Genomic DNA, 18,669 nt, shown 5'->3' on the forward strand with positions numbered 1-18,669 from the left:
GTGCTTTGAACCTCTGTGCAACGTATCTCCAATGCATATTCACGTATGTAGACGTATTTGATGTCTTCCGGACGACCACAGAACTTACTGAACGTGTTTCTAACTTACAGCTCCTGTATAATGGCATAATGGCGTATTGACAGCGTTTAGGGGAATTGGTATATAAAAATGGGCTTCACAGGGGGAACTCGTCAGTGTTCCAGACTCCATGTTTTTTTTTGTTTTTTTTTTCTTCAGCATGACGGTGATGTTGACACTTCAATTTCTAGTGCGGTTATGATTTAAATCGTTGAGTGGCAGCCTATTAATAGGCTACGCCACGTGATCGGCGGCGATACACTGCCGCGCTATGCATAAGTTAGACTATCGTTGGGCATTGGTTGTGAACGCCGACAACACGCGAAGCATTCATTGGTATAAGTTATCTATAAGTTATCGAAACATTCTGTGTATATTACTAATACGTTATGCATACGTCCAACTCGTTATGAATATGCCCAAAACTGAAAAAAGCATTTATAGTTCAGCGTACGCCAGCGTTTTAGATCAATTTTGATACGTTGCCATACGCTGGCAAAAACGTCAAGGTGTGACAGGGCCCTTAGAAATGGCTTTCTTACTGCCACTTGACCTGTCAAACCTGCAGCTCAAAGTCTTCTCTTCACAGTTGAAACTGAGACTTCCTTACTTTGACCAGTGTTAAGCCGTGCTTGAAGCTGCTGTCCTGTGAGCCGCCTATCACGCAAGCTGTTGACTTTCAGAAACTTGTCTTCTGATTGTGTTGTGGCTTTGGTTCTGCCAGACCTCTTCCTGTCAGAGATTCCTCCAGTTTCCAAGTGCCTTTTGATGGTGCAGGAAACTGTACTCACTGACACCTTGGCTTCTTTGCAATTTCTCTAAAGCAAAGACCTTCACTTTTAAGGGTTATAATGATCTGTCTGTCTTCCTTTGTTAATTGTCTTTTTCTCACCATGATGATAGCAATATACTACTTCCTGCAGTGCAATATTGTCCAAATAATGCTTCAGAGGGTGCAGCAACACAGTCTGTTCCAACCCCAGGTCAAAAAACCAGTAAAGACCAGTAGCTTACTGGTCAACTGGTACCAGTTGAAAACCAGTAGCCAACTGGTACCAGTTGAAAACCAGTAGCCAACTGGTACCAGTAAAGCCAGTTGGTTTCTTACTGGTTTTAATATGGAAATTGGAATAGAGTGATATATTACCAGTTGAAATACAATTGTATTTAACTAACTGGTATCAACTGGGACCAGTACATTGTAACTGGTATCAACTGGGAGACCAGTACATTGCAACTGGTATCAACTGGAACCAGTAAGACTTTAACTGGTACAAATATGAGCTACTGGTTTTTTCAACTGGGAAATTGGAATTCTGACTGAATTTAACTGGTACCAGTTGAAACCAATAGAGACCAGTTAAAGACCAATTAGAACCAATAGAGACCAGTTGAAAATGTGTACTGGTTTTAACTGGTTTTTCGACCTGGGACACTGCTTTTGTCCAGACAGAGGGTTTGTAACTAATCACCAAAAGTTGGGACACCTGTAGGAATTTTTTGCATCAACTTTCAAGGCTTAATTTACTTTCATTGCTGCAGAACAGCTGCAGTTGCTTACCCATTACTTGTTCCCTGAAAAGGGCCTTTTTTAACAACTCTGAAATTTGCATTATTTTTCAGTTTTTGGTAACGTAAACTTTTTTTTAACCTCTGGCAGTTTACTGCTTGGCTTTTTACCATTTCAGGTTATTCACTGGACTTGATCTGCTTAAATTTCAGTGAAAACTGAAAAATGGGGGTGTTCTAAAACTTCAGACCAGTAGTATATATATATATATATATATATATATATATATATATATATATATATATATATATATATATATATATATATATATATATATATATATATATATATATATATATATATATATATATATATATATATATATACACACATATATATACACACACACACACACACACACACACACACATATATATATATATATATATATATATATATATATATATATATATATATATATATATATATATATGTATAGTCAACCTGCAATCACTTGTCTGTTTTGTGGTGGGCACATGATAACACTGGACCAAGCATGTTCGGTGATGTACCTCAGGCTGCATAGCTAATACTTGGCAGCCTCAGCTTCACTTTTTAACCCCCTAATTTTTGCTCATTCACTCGTGATAGCGAGCTAAAAAGTATAACGATCCAGATTCATCTACACTAAGTACAATATTTCTGAGTTTTGTGGACCATTGATGCTTTGCCTCAGAGGAGATAACATACACTTAGCTCCATTATAGTATCGATGTAACACACCAGTACACAAACACCACACAAAACAAGTCCTGGCGAGGGTCTGCAATCCCTGATTGCTCTTTTTCTTGTTGCTTTTGCATTACGTATATAATGTTACAGCTGTGGAAATTCGCATTACACCATAAAGGGCCCTCAGGTGAGATATTTCCATAGGTACATGTGCAGTTAGCCCAAACCCGTTGTATAGAGGGAATTTATGTGATCCATCCGGGCTGCGACGCTTTGAGTTAGTCGTTTTTCTTTCTCTATCTTTTATTTCAAACAAACAGCATCTCAACAACCACGCCATCCCCACCACAGCGCCAACCACACTACAACAACACCACACCACCACCTTTGCCTTTACCTTCACAACTTCATCCCACATCATCGCTTCTACGGCCATTCCCACACCACCTGTGAACACTGAACGTCGGGCTGTCTCGGGCCCGTTCGGCGATTTGTGCCGAACGCACCGAGCCGCGAGCGTGAATGGCGGCCTTTCCGAGGGGAAAATTCGGATCAGAAACGCTTCACGCCCACTTCCCCTCCGTCCAATGGGCGAACGCGAGGCGGCTTGGCCCCGCTTCCAAGCGTACAAAGGTGAAGTCCGTTTATGCAAATATGCGGATCCAGGGAGGTTCACGCCCCTTTTTGCCCGACCAATGGCTGAACAGAGGGTGGCGTGGCCCCACCTCCAATCGCGTTTTGATCCGCATATTTGCATAACGGCTTCTCCTGAGAGCTATATAGGTGTGAGCGGAAGGCGACTCAGGGGCTTGCTTGAGTTGAGGTCGGAGGAGAGTGTGGAACTGGAAGGAGAGTGTGTCGTCGAGGAGTTGCTTTTGGAGACAAGGAGCGCCGCGTTGGTGGAGTTGAGTCGAGTGCGCACGGTGGAGCTGCGTGTGGCTGGTCGGGGCAGGGGAGCTCGGGTCCGAGGCCAGGAGGACGGCAGTCGGCGACAAGGCTGTGGTGTGGGGGATCGCTCATCTCGTCGCGGGACCCAATTCAGCCAGCCACTCCCCGACCCCAGGGCATCAACAATTTCCCCTTCCCCCGCGCTGAGATAGTGCAAAAGGGGGCCCCGTTCCTCCCCCACCCCAAACGTGGTGCCAACAAGCACGCCAGGGGCACGGAGTCGGGGCACAGCGGCGCGGACACTTTGCGGCTTGCCCGCCAATGTGTCACGAGGACGCGGGTAAGGCCTCCCCGGTCTCGCGGACCTAGCCGCTCCTCTAGGTCCCGCGCACATTTGGCCTACGGGCCTGTCTGCCTCCTTGTCTGTGAGGGTGGCTTCTTTCTTTTGCTTTTGTGTAAATGTGTGTTGGCGCCATCTGTGAAGTAAAACTGTGTCAGTGTTGCTGTGTGTACGCGTTCGTCGGTTGTATTACATTTGCTTTTTGTGCATAATTGTATGGCTGTAAATATATGTCTTCCGTGCTTGTCGGTGTGGCGTGTGAATAAAATGCTTGCTTGTTGGACTGTGCCCGTTTCGCTTCGTCTTTTCTCCATTCAAATCTCCATCTTGCATCACGTAAGGGGTTCGTAGTGGGTTCAACATCCTGGTAATTAATCGGAACCGTCAACGCCGACGATAACACCGCTCGGTTATAACTGTAGCACGGAACGGACCTCTTAAGCGGTTTGTGTCCGGAGTCGGCCTGTGGCATGGTACGATCGCCCGGTCGACCATTCGCGCAGGTACTTAAGTAGATCGAATTTGGCGAGCAACCCTATCCTGCGTGGGTGGGCAATTGGCACGATCGTGGTGAGGTTAAACCCCCACCCGTGACTAGCTCCCGGCGTTGTTCCGAGAGGGTCACGACTGAATTGTCCGTCCGGTGGGCGACGTGCCGCGATTCGAGTTACGTGGCCGTTCGCACGCCGGCGGGCGTGAATTTGCAACAATACTCTGCACTTCTGATGTCATAAAGGCAGGGATGATCTCATTTACAAATTCCTCAACAATAAAATAGGTTTCGTTCTCTTCGATGACCACTGATGATTTTGAGGAATGAATTGTCCATTGGTTGACTCTTCCACCGTCCAGAGATTTTTGAGAATTACTTCTGAACAAATAAATGCAATTCAAACATGTCCCAAATCTCATGCTGATCGCAAGGCCAATATTTGTCAAATATATGCACCTGTTGAATCAGGTATTTGTCCCCTCATCCCTACCTATTATATATTAAACATGTGTACCAATATCAGACGGTAAAATAGTCATCGGATCAGTTGTTTTACAATTAATATCAAACAGATAAATTCGCTTGTGTTCAATGGATGGGCCACATGTCCAGTTCATTTCACGGCTTGTGCATTGAATTCCAAATGAGATGTACCATCATAACATTGGGAGGCAATCATTCCTCTTGTTGACAGTTATGGGAGATAATCATGTGTCCTTGGTTACAGTTTTGGGAGATAATCATACCTCTTGGTTACGGTTATGGGAGATAATCATATCTCTTGGTTACGGTTATGGGAGATAATGATATCTCTTGGTTACGGTTATGGGAGATAATCATATCCCTTAGTTTTGGTTATGGAAGATAATCATATCTCTTGGTTATGGTTTTGGGAGATAATCATACCTCTTGGTTACGGCTATGGGATATAATCATACCTCATGGTTACAGTTATGGGAGATATAATCATACCTCTTGGTTACAGTTATGGGAGATATAATCATACCTCTTGGTTATGGTTATGGGAGATGACCATACCACTTGGTTATGGTTATTGGAGCTAATCATACTTCTTGGTTATGGTTATGGGAGATGATCATACCTCTCAGTTATGGTTATGGGAGATGATCATACCTCTCGGTTTTGGTTATGGGAGATGATCATACCTCTCAGTTATGTTTATGGGAGATGATCATACCTCTTGGTTTTGGTTCTGGGAGATGATCATCCCTCTTGGTTATGGTTATGGGAGATGATCATCCCTCTTGGTTATGGTTATGGGAGATGATCATACCTCTTGGTTATGCTTATGGGAGATGATCATACCTCTTGGTTATGGTTATGGGAGATGATCATACCTCTTGGTTATGGTTATGGGAGATGATCATACCTCTCGGTTATGGTTATGGGAGATAATCATATCCCTTGTTTACAGTTATGGGAGATAATCATATCTCTTGGTTACGGTTATGGGAGATAATCATACCTCTTGGTTATGGTTATGGGAGATAATCATACCTCTTGGTTATGGTTATGGTAGATAATCATATCTCTTGGTTACGGTTGTGGGAGATAATCATACCTATTGGTTTTGGTTATGGGAGATGATCATACCTCTTGGTTTTGGTTATGGGAGATGATCATACCTCTTGGTTTTGGTTATTTGAGATGATCATACCTCTTGGTTATGGTTATGGGAGATAATCATATCTCTTGGTTACGATTATGGGAGATGATCATACCTCTTGGTTTTCGTTATGGGAGATGATCATACCTCTCGGTTATGATTATGGGAGATGATCATACCTCTCAGTTATGGTTATGGTTATGGGAGATGATCATACCTCTCGGTTATGATTATGGGAGATGATCATACCTCTTGGTTATGGTTATGGGATATGATCATACCTCTCGGTTTTGGTTATGGGAGATGATCATACCTATCAGTTATGTTTATGGGAGATGATCATACGTCTTGGTTTTGGTTCTGGGAGATGATCATCCCTCTTGGTTATGGTTATGGGAGATGATCATACCTCTTGGTTTTGGTTATGGGAGATGATCATACCTCTTGGTTTTGCTTATTTGAGATGATCATACCTCTTGGTTATGGTTATGGGAGATGATCATACCTCTTGGTTATGGTTATGGGAGATGATCATACATCTTGGTTATGGTTATGGTAGATGATCATATCTCTTGGTTATGGTTATGGTAGATGATCATATCTCTTGGTTATGGTTATGGTAGATGATCATATCTTGTGATTACAGTTATGGGAGATTCACACACACATTCACTTTCACATACACTTTTATACACACTCTCTCACCGACACACACAATCTCACTCTCTTATGCACTTTCGCTCTCTCACACACACGAGCTATCACTCATGTAAACACCCTCACACCCTGACTCATAAACATTAACCTTCCATTTCACACCCAACCAATCTTGCTCCCATTTTTATTTAGGGAAGCTGGGTGGATGAGCGAGATGGCCATGTGGTGAGTCGAGAGGAGCTTTTGCTGGTTCTGGCACAGCTCCAGCGCGTGCTAATTCGCACTGTGTATGAGCCACGCATGGTCAATGTCGGCCTCGCTCACATCGTCATGGATACTACAGTCTCGCACAACACAAATCTAGGCCTTTCTGCTGGTGTTGAGGAGTGTCGGTGAGTTCTGACAACACGTTATAAGGAGTGTACATATCTGATTAACTCCTTTGTTCTTCAATTCATGATTAATATTCAGTGCACCAAGCTTCCAAGTGTTTCATTTCACTGTTCTCACTGAAATCCAAGGTGCCCAGCTGGCTACCAGGGCCTGTCATGCGAAGAGTGTGCTCTTGGCTTCACCCGTGTTCCATCAGGCCCTTACCTCGGCACCTGTGTGGGCTGCAGCTGTAATGGGCACAGCAGTACCTGCGATGATGTGAATGGGCACTGTCTGGTATGTGGACAATTAGTTGAATAGCCATGAATCTCGGATAGAGGGAGGAGGTGAGAAATATTTGAATGGATGCTTTTGGTTATGTCACATGAGTGTAGTTTTATATTTTGAAGATGTAATGACATTCCCATTTCTGAAGCTTCACTTATGATGTGGGGTGTGTGTGTGTGTGTGTGTGTGTGTGTGTGTGTGTGTGTGTGTGTGTGTGTGTGTGTGTGTGTGTGTGTGTGTGTGTGTGTGTGTGTGTGTGTGTGTGTGTGTGTGTGTGTTCTTCAAAATAACCACCATCTTTAGTATTACATCGTAAAATCCGATTTTCTAACATGTTGGAAACATTCCTCAGTTGCTGCTGAGTAATTTCATGAATTGCATTTGTGATCGAAGCTCTAAGTTTTTCATCCAAAGAATCTGGTTTTGATGAATAAACAACAGGTTTACATAGCCCCATAAAATGTAGTCCAATTGGGACAGGTCAGGCGAACAAGGTGGCCAAGTAATTGGTCCACGTCTACCGATCGACTTGTCTGGGAAGACATCATTCAAGAACTGTCTCACATTCAAAGCTTTGTGGGAGGGAGCCAAGTCTTGCTGGTAGAAGACGATATGTGAAAGATCACGACTGAGCCAACAGTCTTATGTCTGCAATAATCTATTCTAGTGACTCAATCACAAACTGCATCCCCCACTTATACATCCATAATATGCATTGCTGAGCCTTCGGATGTATCTTTTGCGAAAGATCTTGATCTTCCTGGAGGATCTCTGTTGTTGGTCTATGTCTCAACTACATACAACTAAGCATTCAAGCACAAGCACAGTGAACTCGTCTTTTCATGTACAAGGAAAAGACCATTGAGACAGGTATGGCTTCAAACATTCTTGAGACAGAGGCAATCCTGTCTTCAATGTCTCTGGTGATATCTCCATGTGATTCACGTATTATCACGAGGTATCTGGAGTCAGCCATACAGGTCTATGTACTCGTTATTGAGAAGCATGACCAGCATTATATTGAAACACTTGAATGAGTCTATTGAAACACCGCATTGTATTGAAATACACGAGTCACCACGGCCTTTTATAATTTGTTTTATATTTTGTTAAAATATTGTTACAGTCGTTGGATTCAGCCCAGAGTGCTGATCTCAATCCGAACACTAATCTTACGGTCAACCGTAGGTGGACATGAGGTCAAATCTTCCACTCTGACGGTCATCAATTTCACGACGGATGGTCCTCGGAGGATGTACGCCGTCCAATGGAAAAGCTGAACCGATCTTTACTTCAGTTTCCAATGCACAGAAACTTCAACAAGACCTGTCACCTTCAGCCTGTTCACCTGTCTAAAAGATTATGGCTGAGCGATAACTCGGGGCGAACCGCGGCGTTTTAAACTTCTTAGTGAGAGCTTTTCATGCCAATTTATAATGGCCATGGTGTGAACCACGTCATTAATTTCCATTTTCAATCCAAACCGCAAACTAGGCCAACCAGTGGAGAAAAAGAAGATTTATTACAGAATAAAGGGGAGAGAAGAACAAAAAGCAATGCACTGATAAAGTAACTCTCGAATAATTATTTCCCCTGTGACCATGAGATTCTGACGGCTCGCACAATATTTCTTCGGTCCCAGTCACACACGCACTTAAAACAGCAATAGATCACGAGACGCAAAGAACCTTCTCCCCACGTGATGCGTAACCGGGGTGGTGATGGGCTGGTAGCGGTGGTCACGGTGGAGGGAGGTGGGAGGCTGGATCACTTCTGGGCGCGTGGCTTCAGCCCAATGCACACGCATGCTCTTGTCGCCCAACATTCTCACAGTTTGCTGTTGGTGTTTTACCACTCTCTCACATGTCGCCCTCTCCATTGTCCAGGTCGTGCTTCACTCTGACGGAAAGAACATTCACCCCACGCGATACTTACCCGGAGTGGTGATGGGCTCGTGTGTGCCCACTGATAATTTGTTCACCCATGGAGAAGTGATTGATCCCACAACCACAGGAATAATAAAATAATATAGCTGAATAAAATATGTAAAAAAACAAAACAGGGTAGGAAACACATAAAATAACAACAATTACCGAAATGTATGTGAATAAGAATAAGACATCCCGTTTCTAAAATAAAGCACACATAAATTGTAAAGATCTCGGTCTAATCGAGCTTACCCTATCCTTATTGACACAGACTCCCTCACCAGGTAGTCGGATGTATGGAATGAGTATAGGGTTAGAAGATGCCGGGGGAATAAAATAAATAATGGGGTGGTTCAGGCCTGGTTGAGCCGAACGAGGTGCCATTGCCTCGATTGGATGGGATGAATAGGCAGCAGTTTCCCCACACACGATATGCTGTGAGGTGCATTTCTGGCTGGTCCAGGTGAACTTGCCACTGACATTCCCAAGATGACGAGACTGGTTCCCCCTTACACTAATGTGGAGGAGGGGAAGGCATGTAAAGAACTCGGGTGATGCTCTGGTAGGGAGTCCTGGTGAGGGCTTTGATTGAAAGGCCGGACGAAACCGTGCAGGGACCTCACCCTCCAAATTTGTGACTCGAACTAGTGGCAAGGACCTCACTCGAGAGGTTCCCAGCTCTAACTGCCATTTCTCCTCCAATTCTCAGTTCAAAACAGTATCTCACATGACGTTATCAGCCTCGCGCACACATCGGTTGCCTGGCTCGAGCACCCCACAGATTGGCCAGATTCAAGTGAAACGTGTTCATCATGGCTCGATAGCCGTTCGTGGTAATGCCGGTGAAGAGAAAGGGGAAACGGTATTAATCAAATAAATAAATCAGAAATGAGTACACTTAACAGTGAAAGATACGGTGGGGTTGAGGGGAGACAAGGTTCTGCGAAACACTGTTGACAGATCGAAATTGGGGTTTACAATTCACATACTCCAAACATGCAAATGAGGATATAACTAATCAATTAATTTACCCATTAACCCTTCAGAGTCCAATTTCATTGCAGTATGCTTAAATCACTGTGTGATTACAATTAGAATGTTGAGTGAGGGAGAGGAAGTCAGCTTTCATGTGGTTATTGTAAACATATCATCAGTCTTTCATTCATGTAATTTTTGCACACACTGCTTTTTCCCACCCCAGAGGTGTCAGCACAACACTGAGGGTTCACAATGTGAGCTGTGCCGTCCTGGCTTCTTTGGTGATCCAACACAAGGCCGACCCAGTGACTGCATGCTCTGCCCTTGCCCCTACACCAAAAAACCAAACCAGTGCGTGCTCTGGTTGGCTGTTGAGGATCTTTGTGTGCACTGCCTTACCTCCTTTATTGTAATGAGAACCAATTTCCGGTGTGCACACGCCTGTCTGTCCATGTTTGTCCATGTATCCATGTCCGTTCTTCATGTGTTTGAGGTTGCACACTCATTTTGAATGTGCTGCAGTTTAAAGGAAGTGTAGGTTAACATGTGTATCAATGGGTACCCATCCATTCATTGCTCTCATTGGGATCCATAACAAACCTTGTGCAGGTTCCCACTTTGTTGCAGTTACCAAGTTGGGAAATTACCGATTAACTTTTCTTTTGTCACTTCAAGAGCATTTGGTTTCTTCTGGATTGTGGGGTTGGAGGAGTGCATACATCAATCACATGTAGGACAGTGACATTGGAAGACATAAGTGTATTTTTTATGTGAATTACGACATCAGTAGACTAAACGAACACATGATATATGGGATTTGAACCTCGAAACCCTGCATCTTTAGCCAGGAGTTCAGATGGGAACACTAAACTACTAGTCAAGGTTTATGTTTTTGTGCCCACAGCACTTTGTCTTTCTTTCTCTGCTAGGTTTTCAGACACCTGCCACCTTGGCACAGATGGACGGCCTACCTGTGATGCCTGCCAGCTAGGATATGAAGGTCGCCGCTGTGAGAGGTGAGAGTCTTTAACGGCTGGTCACTTTAGACCTTCACTAAACGTCAAACTGGAAGAGGTTTTAATCTTTGATAGAGCAAAGAGGTTTAATGGCAAATTATGTCAAAAAAGTGGCATGGAAGGACACAAACTGTCCTTTTATTTATCAATCACAAATGAAATACAGTACTGTTTTGTGTTGTGATTTAAAAAATAACATAGCTTTGTTTGTTCCACAAGTATTACTTCAATTTAAAGACATGAAACATCTGTGCTGGTTTCATTAGAGTGTTGATTTCAATCTCATTACCAATCGTTTTACGCTTGCCTGTTCGAAGAACAGAGAGCTATAGCGATACCCCCGGCGTTCGCGTCAGTATGAGCGTGAAAATGTTAAAGTTTTTGGTGCAAGTTATTTTTTCCTTTCTAATGTTTTTATCTATCACACTATTTTTTTATACGCCCAATATATATATATATATATATATATATATATATATATATATATATATATATATATATATATATATATATATATATATATATATATATATATATATATATATATCGGGGCGTATTATGTGCTTCCGGTCGTCCGTCCGTTCCTTCGTTCCTGTGCGCACTCTAACTCCCAAAGTTTTCAACTTTCCCGTTTCATATTTGGTACATAGGTACAGACTGTGGAGACGGTGTGTCACGGCATATGTTCGTCATCTAAAGTGGTTGCCATGGCAACCGGGATGCTGTTTTCCATCTGTTCCTGTCTGCACTGTAACTCCCAAAGTTTTAAACTTTCATGTTTCATATTTGGTACATAGGTACAGACTGTGGAGACGGTGTGTCATGACATATGTTCGTCATCTAATGAGGTTGCCATGGCAACCAGGATACTGTTTTCCATGTAGTAGCACAATTCTGTATATACATTCTTGTTCGGGCATATATTTTGCTCACTTGCGCTCTTGTTACTGATTACAATATACAAATACATATATTGCTTTAAAATTATTTAGATCAGACTTCACTGCAATGCTTTATAAATAATCTTAATTATTAGACGAGTCTTTTAAAAACGATAAATGTATAAACAGGCGAGCATTGGGTGGCTTTGACACCAACTCTGGTTCCCCTTGTTATAAAACATCCTTCTTATATTATCTTTTGGCTTGCCACGTTCCTTTCTTAACTAGCGCTTGTTTACTCCTGTACTGATGACAGTCAGATTCCTGTCCTGTTATTTTATACTTAAATGCCTAATAATTACCTTTAATATAGCACTCCTTACCTCCCTGTTCAACAACCTGGTGTATTTCTCCCTCTGTATTTACACCTAACTGAAATATACCTACTCCACACTCCACACTCCACACATTTGCTCCTTCACGGTTTTCTATTTCTCTGATGTTCCCCCTTCACCGCTGCCTGTCCTCTCTCCCCCCCTCCTCGCTATATCCTTACCACTGTCTGGCTTCACCTCATGATTGCTTGCCCTCACCTCACCCTTACCACTGCCTGCACCCCCCCCCCTGCCCTCATTACTGCCACCCTAATTCCATCTTTATTCCTCGATTAACTTGCTCTCTATCGACTCGTTTCCCAGCCATCTTTTCACCATCTTTCTTTACCTTCACTGTCCACCAACTAATCCAATATGAGGCCAACAAGAATGAATTAACAACTGCTTTCAACTTGCCACAACTATAGCTGGGCCTAAGATGCAACTTTGCATCTAAATAGAACTAATACATTTATCTATTGCGAATACTACTTTAACCTTGAGTAATAATGAATACACTACTCCCCTGAAACAAAAATCAGAATAGAAAATACTAAAACCCTTTACCCTCACCCGAGACTGCTGAATGCACCCATCGGAATCTCGTGAGGTTTCCTGGAAAAAAAAAAAAACAGGCTACTAATTAATTATTTTAAAATTGAGAAATTACTCGCCCATTACCACGTGTTTCTTTTTCTGGCAAAATCATGTGAGACAAAATGAATGAAGCACAATTAGAGCAGTGTTATTGATAACTCCATATTTGCTCACTTTACTTCAACAGACCACCATTTAACATCTGTCTCTCCTGGATACTGTAGAATGCAAAGCTCTCAATCATTGGCACATCTCCCACAAAGACACAGAGGCTGAAGGCCTGCTGCTGTCCAATCACAAACAGTGTGCTGTCCTCTGTTTTATCACCTCTCTTGGTTTTGGTTCCCTTGTTCTTTCAGTCATCATGAATTTTTGGGTTCTTCCAAACCACCTCTTTGTAAAATTCTCAAAATGCAGGTGTACTACTCACCTCCACTGCTTGATTCCTCTTTTCCCCCACTTGTGGAGCATCCTTTCTTCCTCAATTAAATCCTCCTCTTCCCTCCAGGATTTCACATTGGCAGTGCATTAACTGAACTCATGTCGTCCTCCATCCCTACCCATTATCTTTTTCACCCCCATTAACCCTCCCTAACCCAACACTCTTACTTGAGAGGTGCCATGTTTCCTTCTCTCTTAACTCTTCTCTACCCCTATATTCTTTTTTTTATCCCTTACTTGTTGCATCCATGCGTTGTCCCACTGTTGGCACATTGCCTTTTACCCCCTCTGTCATCTTGCTCTTCCAAGAGCCTGCATTTTGTCCACAAAATAAAGTTGTAAGCCCTTTTCATTGTCGTACAAACTTTACCAGCATTAACTACACTGCAGATTATTTATCAATACAGGGGTTCTAACATTGAAGGTTTGAGCAGCAATGTTTCATTGTTATTTGAACTGATCTGTATTGTTTCAGATGTGCAGACGGATACTCTGGAAATCCGATGGCTCCTGGTGGCAGATGTCAGAGTAGGTTCTGCAATCACACAGTAACTCGACGTCAATTACTGCATGTTATGAATGTTAACAGATTAATCTGTTAGCACTTTACGTTGCCAGTGAGGAGTTGTTACACATCTGCAATCTGATGGTTTTGGATCGAAAAGAAAATAATGACTGTCCCCAGAAGAAGAGCTGTTGTTAAACATATAGTGGATACTCGTACATGCAAAGTGAATGAAGAGAAGTATTTTTCAGTGGTTTTTGTGAGCAATAGACATGCAGTGAGATGAGAGCGTGGAATGTTCGGATGGGAAATGAGGAATGCTGTGTGCCATGTGCAGAGGATGAAGTGCGATGTGACGCGAGGGGCAGCCTCTACCCCCAGGCAATCTCTGGTCAATGCATTTGTAAGGTAAGATCAATAATGGAAGTGCCCTTCCTTGAGACCATAATTGAATGACCTTTAACTTTTATCAGCTCTGGTCCTGTGTTATCAGCACAATCCTGTTCTGGTTTGAAAGATAACAAAAGGAGTTGGAATGTTCATCAATGAATGCAGATGAGACTGCTTTTTTCACCTTCCTTTATATAGGAATGGTTTGTTTCAAAACATTCTCTCTTTGGCCCAGACAGTGCATACAGTGTCGAGAGAAAGTCTACACCCCCTTTTCAAATTTTTCACCTTTTGTTGCCTTATAGCCTGGAATTAAATAGCATTAAACCAGACTTTTCCCACCTTTATTTACACATAGTAACCTACAACTCCCAAGTGAAAAACAAATTCTACAAATTTCAGAAAATTAATTAAAAATTTAAAACTAGAATATCTTGGTTTGATGTGTCCACTTATCATATGTGTGTGTGTGTGTGTGTGTGTGTGTGTGTGTGTGTGTGTGTGTGTGTGTGTGTGTGTGTGTGTATATGTATATATATATATATATATATGTATATATATATATATATATATATATATATATATATATATATATATATATATATATATTGTCACGGAGATGGCGAGCCAAGGTTAACCCCCTGATCCAATTTGTGGTGCCGGGCGGTTCACACCGCCAGCCCCCAGGATGGCCGAGTGGTTCCTTATTAATAGGAGGTGGACACGTTGATCCTCGGAGATTATAACACATGCTCGAAAGGCACGGGGTGCAATGGCGGATGGGCGGAGGAGCACAGGGAATGGGTGGACAGGACAGCACAAGGGGGGTTTATACTCGAACCCCACGACAAATACATGGCTGCAGTCTCTTAAAAGGAATACATTTAATGAAAATAACAAATATTTACAAAGGGTAATGATAACAATAATGAAAGAATAAATCCTAAAGTCGAGGCACCTCTCACACAGACTCAAGTACAGACAACGGGAAATACAAAATGAAAAGAAAACCCTCTCCTTTCAACTATTCTTGTACTTAGCTTGGCTCAGAGCTGGTCCTCGTGGAACTTGGAATCGAGGCGCTCCTATTTGCCCATGTGGACGCGCACAAAATGGTGCTTCTCTCATAGTGGGGCAAACACACACCAGGCAATCCACGAGCGGCACTCCACACCGAGGCTCAAAGCCCCAGTGTAACGGCTTCATGCGCCGATTGTCCTCACCGACCAAACTTTGAGCCAAAGGCCAGCGTCTTGCTTCACCATGCGAGCCAAATCACCTCAACACGAATTCAAGGGTCATGTTGTCCTCCTCGGCTTGCGCTCACCCTCTCCTATCACCTCTCCGGATGACGCACCTCATGCCTCTGCTCTGATCACGGCTCTCCAAAAATGTGCAAGCTCCTGAACTCCCACCTCTGATTCTCTTCCGAAATCAACTCTTCCTCGTACATTCCTCACACTGACCTCATGCGTGCACTCCGCCGTTCTCTCATCCTATATAGTATGATGCTCCCCCACCCTCTAAAAATGCACAACAACTACCACTTTGATCTTGACGATATATCCTCCGCTTCGGGGCATGGCCTGCTCGCACAAAATCCGTTAAGGCGGGGCTTCTGCCTGCTCAGCTAGCTTCTGACGTCATGCCCATCAATCATCCCTCAGGGACTTGACTTCACCTGTTGTCACCCTTTGAAGGTGGGGCTTTCTGTCCGCTTGGCACATTTGCTTATTTTTGGGACTTGTTCCCCACCTTTTAGCTGATCTTGAAATAAAAAACATTGGGAAAAGTCACAGAGGGCAATCACAAACTGGGGAACTTATTCCTACTCCGTCGGCTAATGAACACCGCATCACTCCTCGTGTGGTGACACAACACTTAAGCTCACAGGTTCCCTACTTAATCACATCGAGATGCCGCCTACATGTCCACGGACCAAGTAACTCTACACAATGCTATATTCCCTATTAAATTGTTCCATCTACCCCCATAACCAAAACAATATATATATATATATATATATATATATATATATATATATATATATATATATATATATATATATATATATATATATATGATTTTGTAGTCTTATAACAACACAGTCAGCTCTTGGCTCAAAAATAAACACCAAATTTGCCTCTGTCAAAAAATAACTTGAAAATGATTCTCTTGGACCATATGGGTCATTTTATTAACCTTGCTGATGGAAGTGACCAGGTTAGCTATGTTTTATACTTATCGACATTCATTTTTTTCTGAGTGAGTACTGTTGTCAGGTGATATAACATTTGGTCAAGCGATTGGAAGTTGCTCATTCTGGCCTCATTTTGGAAGAAATGGCTTACCCTGTCCAATTGGCCTAGTTAGTCTGATGTACTGAACAGGATTTATTCGTGCATGTTTACCACAGCTATCACAAGTAATTTCTCATGATTTGTGTGCAGCCTGGAGTTGTGGGAGCTCAGTGTGATGAGTGTTCTCCTGGTTATTTCCACCTGAGTGTGGCAAACCCAAATGGATGCTTGCGCTGTTTCTGCCAAGGCCATTCAGTGGAGTGTACTAGCTCCTCATGGTTCCGCAGCTTGGTATGAAGCACCGCACCGCACCAGCTATGCATACCAACACAATAGCACAACAATCTTCATAATTCTGCATAAGTTGATGGCAGCAACAGCCATTGTATGTGATTCATGCAGCAGGAAAGTGAAAATCTCTGATAACATGAATGGCAGTGTGGCTCATCACAGCCATGACCTCACATTTTCATTCCCACAATGTCAAATGATGCAGTTTGTGCGAGGAAAAGATGGGAATAATCAAAAAATTCATAAAAATAAAATAATAATGTTGCCGCGATGCCCATCAGCGATAACGGGAGTAAGATAGGATATTTCATTATTAAACATATAACATGTGTGCTTTCTATGTGAAATGATAGATCACGTGGCAAAGGGTGTTTTAGCAGAAATCCAACTTCCTCCCACCATTATGCATCTGTCTAAGCCGCTACTATTCCCCTGCACCTTAATTCTCGAAATCGTTCCTCTTTGGAATTTGTCTATAAGTGTGTTTAACCTTCTCACCCTCTGGAGTACGGATCGCTGCAAATGGGTGGCTCGAAAAGCACGCGAAGGGACATGGCAAAATTTTCCTCCTTTCTGTCTCCTATTCGTGAGTGCGAGGGCCATAAGTTATCCAATAAGCCAACATAATTATTTGTGGGCATGGGGGATTATATAGTCTGTGCAGAATTCGCCTTCATTGTGGTGCTGTTTCTCTGTCATCCATTACCCCTCTTTAATAAACCCTGTTTTTCACAATTGAAGTGTTGGTTTGGTGCACGGTACAGAATGGAGAACAGCAAACTGTGGTATGAGTGAAGCTGCACCATTGGGAATTGGCATAAAAACCCCTCGTTAGGAGGGTACAAATATGGTGGTTCGTCAAAAGTCTTCGCTCGGCCCCCATCTTTTCGAACCGACGGATGCATTGCAGGTGACAGACTCATTGGAGAAACCATTACAATAATAATAATGTTATTGCCACAGCTCAATTTTATGACTCTTCTGCCATGGTGCAATCTAATTTTGCCATAGTTAAATCTGATTGAGATTACAGCACAACCTTTGGTATTCATTATTCACTTACACAGAAGTCTGTCGTTGTCACAACTATTGAACCTTTCCAGTTCATATCCTCTTTTACAGTAAATGCAAATGCTTCCCATTTTACAATGTTATTTATGATATGGGCATCCCTTAGAGTTTGGACTTTGGTCAAGGTTGCTTTGGCAAATCTTGTATTGGATGCTTTGCCATTCTTTAAAGAAACTTCACTTTGAAGCACATTTCCAATGGTGGTGGTCGTATGGCAGCTTAGCTGCCGGGGTAGCTATCATTTCTTGAAGCGTGACTGTGTCGCTGATGCCCCTCTACCAGTACACACACTGGAACTGGTACTCATTTCGCCGACCGCGGAAGGATGACGGGCTGAGTCAACCCCCTGGTGTATTAATTCAGCGGCCGACGGGGCTTGAACTCAGGACCCGAGGATCCCAAACCGCCACCCTAACCACTGAGCTAACACCAGGCTTACATTGCCAATGATCTTGTTCTTCATGTTTGGATTTCTTTCTGGTTATTCTTTTGATAACGGCTTATTTTTTGGCAATAGTTTACATGTGATTCACTTACACAAACTTTCATAAGAAAGACATAAATAATCAAACTAGAATGCATAACTGGTCATCAATTTTGTCTTTGCAATATTCATGACTACTTCATATTGCTGTATTGGGTACCGCTTCACCATGATGTTCTACACATGTGCCCTTTTTGCACTCCTTCGCCTCCTGTTTAACTTTTACAGCTGCAGGTCGACTTCGACCAACAACAAGCCCTGAACCTTACCTTACGTGGCATTCCCGAGCCACAGCCCTTTCATCAGCATCTGACAATGCGTGGCACGGTGGCGACTGCCCACCGGCTCCATCTCCTGAACTTACCGCACACAAGCATCTTATACTGGTCATTGCCCAAGACGTTTGTTGGAGACAAGGTAGGTAGCCT

The 18,669-nt window shown here is 42.8% G+C and overlaps 2 protein-coding genes across 13 annotated transcripts in view; one reads left to right on the forward strand and one right to left on the reverse strand.

Annotated features, from left to right (window-relative positions):
• Window positions 1-18,669, reverse strand: part of LDLRAD2 (low density lipoprotein receptor class A domain containing 2) — an 814,009-nt gene that overhangs the window by 493,914 nt on the left and 301,426 nt on the right. The window lies entirely within an intron of this gene.
• Window positions 1-18,669, forward strand: part of HSPG2 (heparan sulfate proteoglycan 2) — a 399,834-nt gene that overhangs the window by 170,118 nt on the left and 211,047 nt on the right. For all 11 annotated transcript variants that reach the window (XM_085894498.1, XM_085894501.1, XM_085894505.1 and 8 more), the window contains 8 exons: window positions 6,518-6,717; window positions 6,847-6,994; window positions 10,115-10,242; window positions 10,821-10,907; window positions 13,676-13,728; window positions 14,043-14,113; window positions 16,546-16,686; window positions 18,470-18,658. In XM_085894498.1, the coding sequence (XP_085750624.1) occupies window positions 6,518-6,717; window positions 6,847-6,994; window positions 10,115-10,242; window positions 10,821-10,907; window positions 13,676-13,728; window positions 14,043-14,113; window positions 16,546-16,686; window positions 18,470-18,658 (1,017 nt within the window). The remainder of the gene's footprint in view (window positions 1-6,517; window positions 6,718-6,846; window positions 6,995-10,114; window positions 10,243-10,820; window positions 10,908-13,675; window positions 13,729-14,042; window positions 14,114-16,545; window positions 16,687-18,469; window positions 18,659-18,669) is intronic.

The sequence above is a fragment of the Eptatretus burgeri genome, chromosome 9 (genome assembly GCF_056783735.1).
Source record: "Eptatretus burgeri isolate ZD-2024b chromosome 9, Ebu_testis_v1, whole genome shotgun sequence".
NCBI classification, from domain to species: Eukaryota; Metazoa; Chordata; class Myxini; order Myxiniformes; family Myxinidae; genus Eptatretus; species Eptatretus burgeri.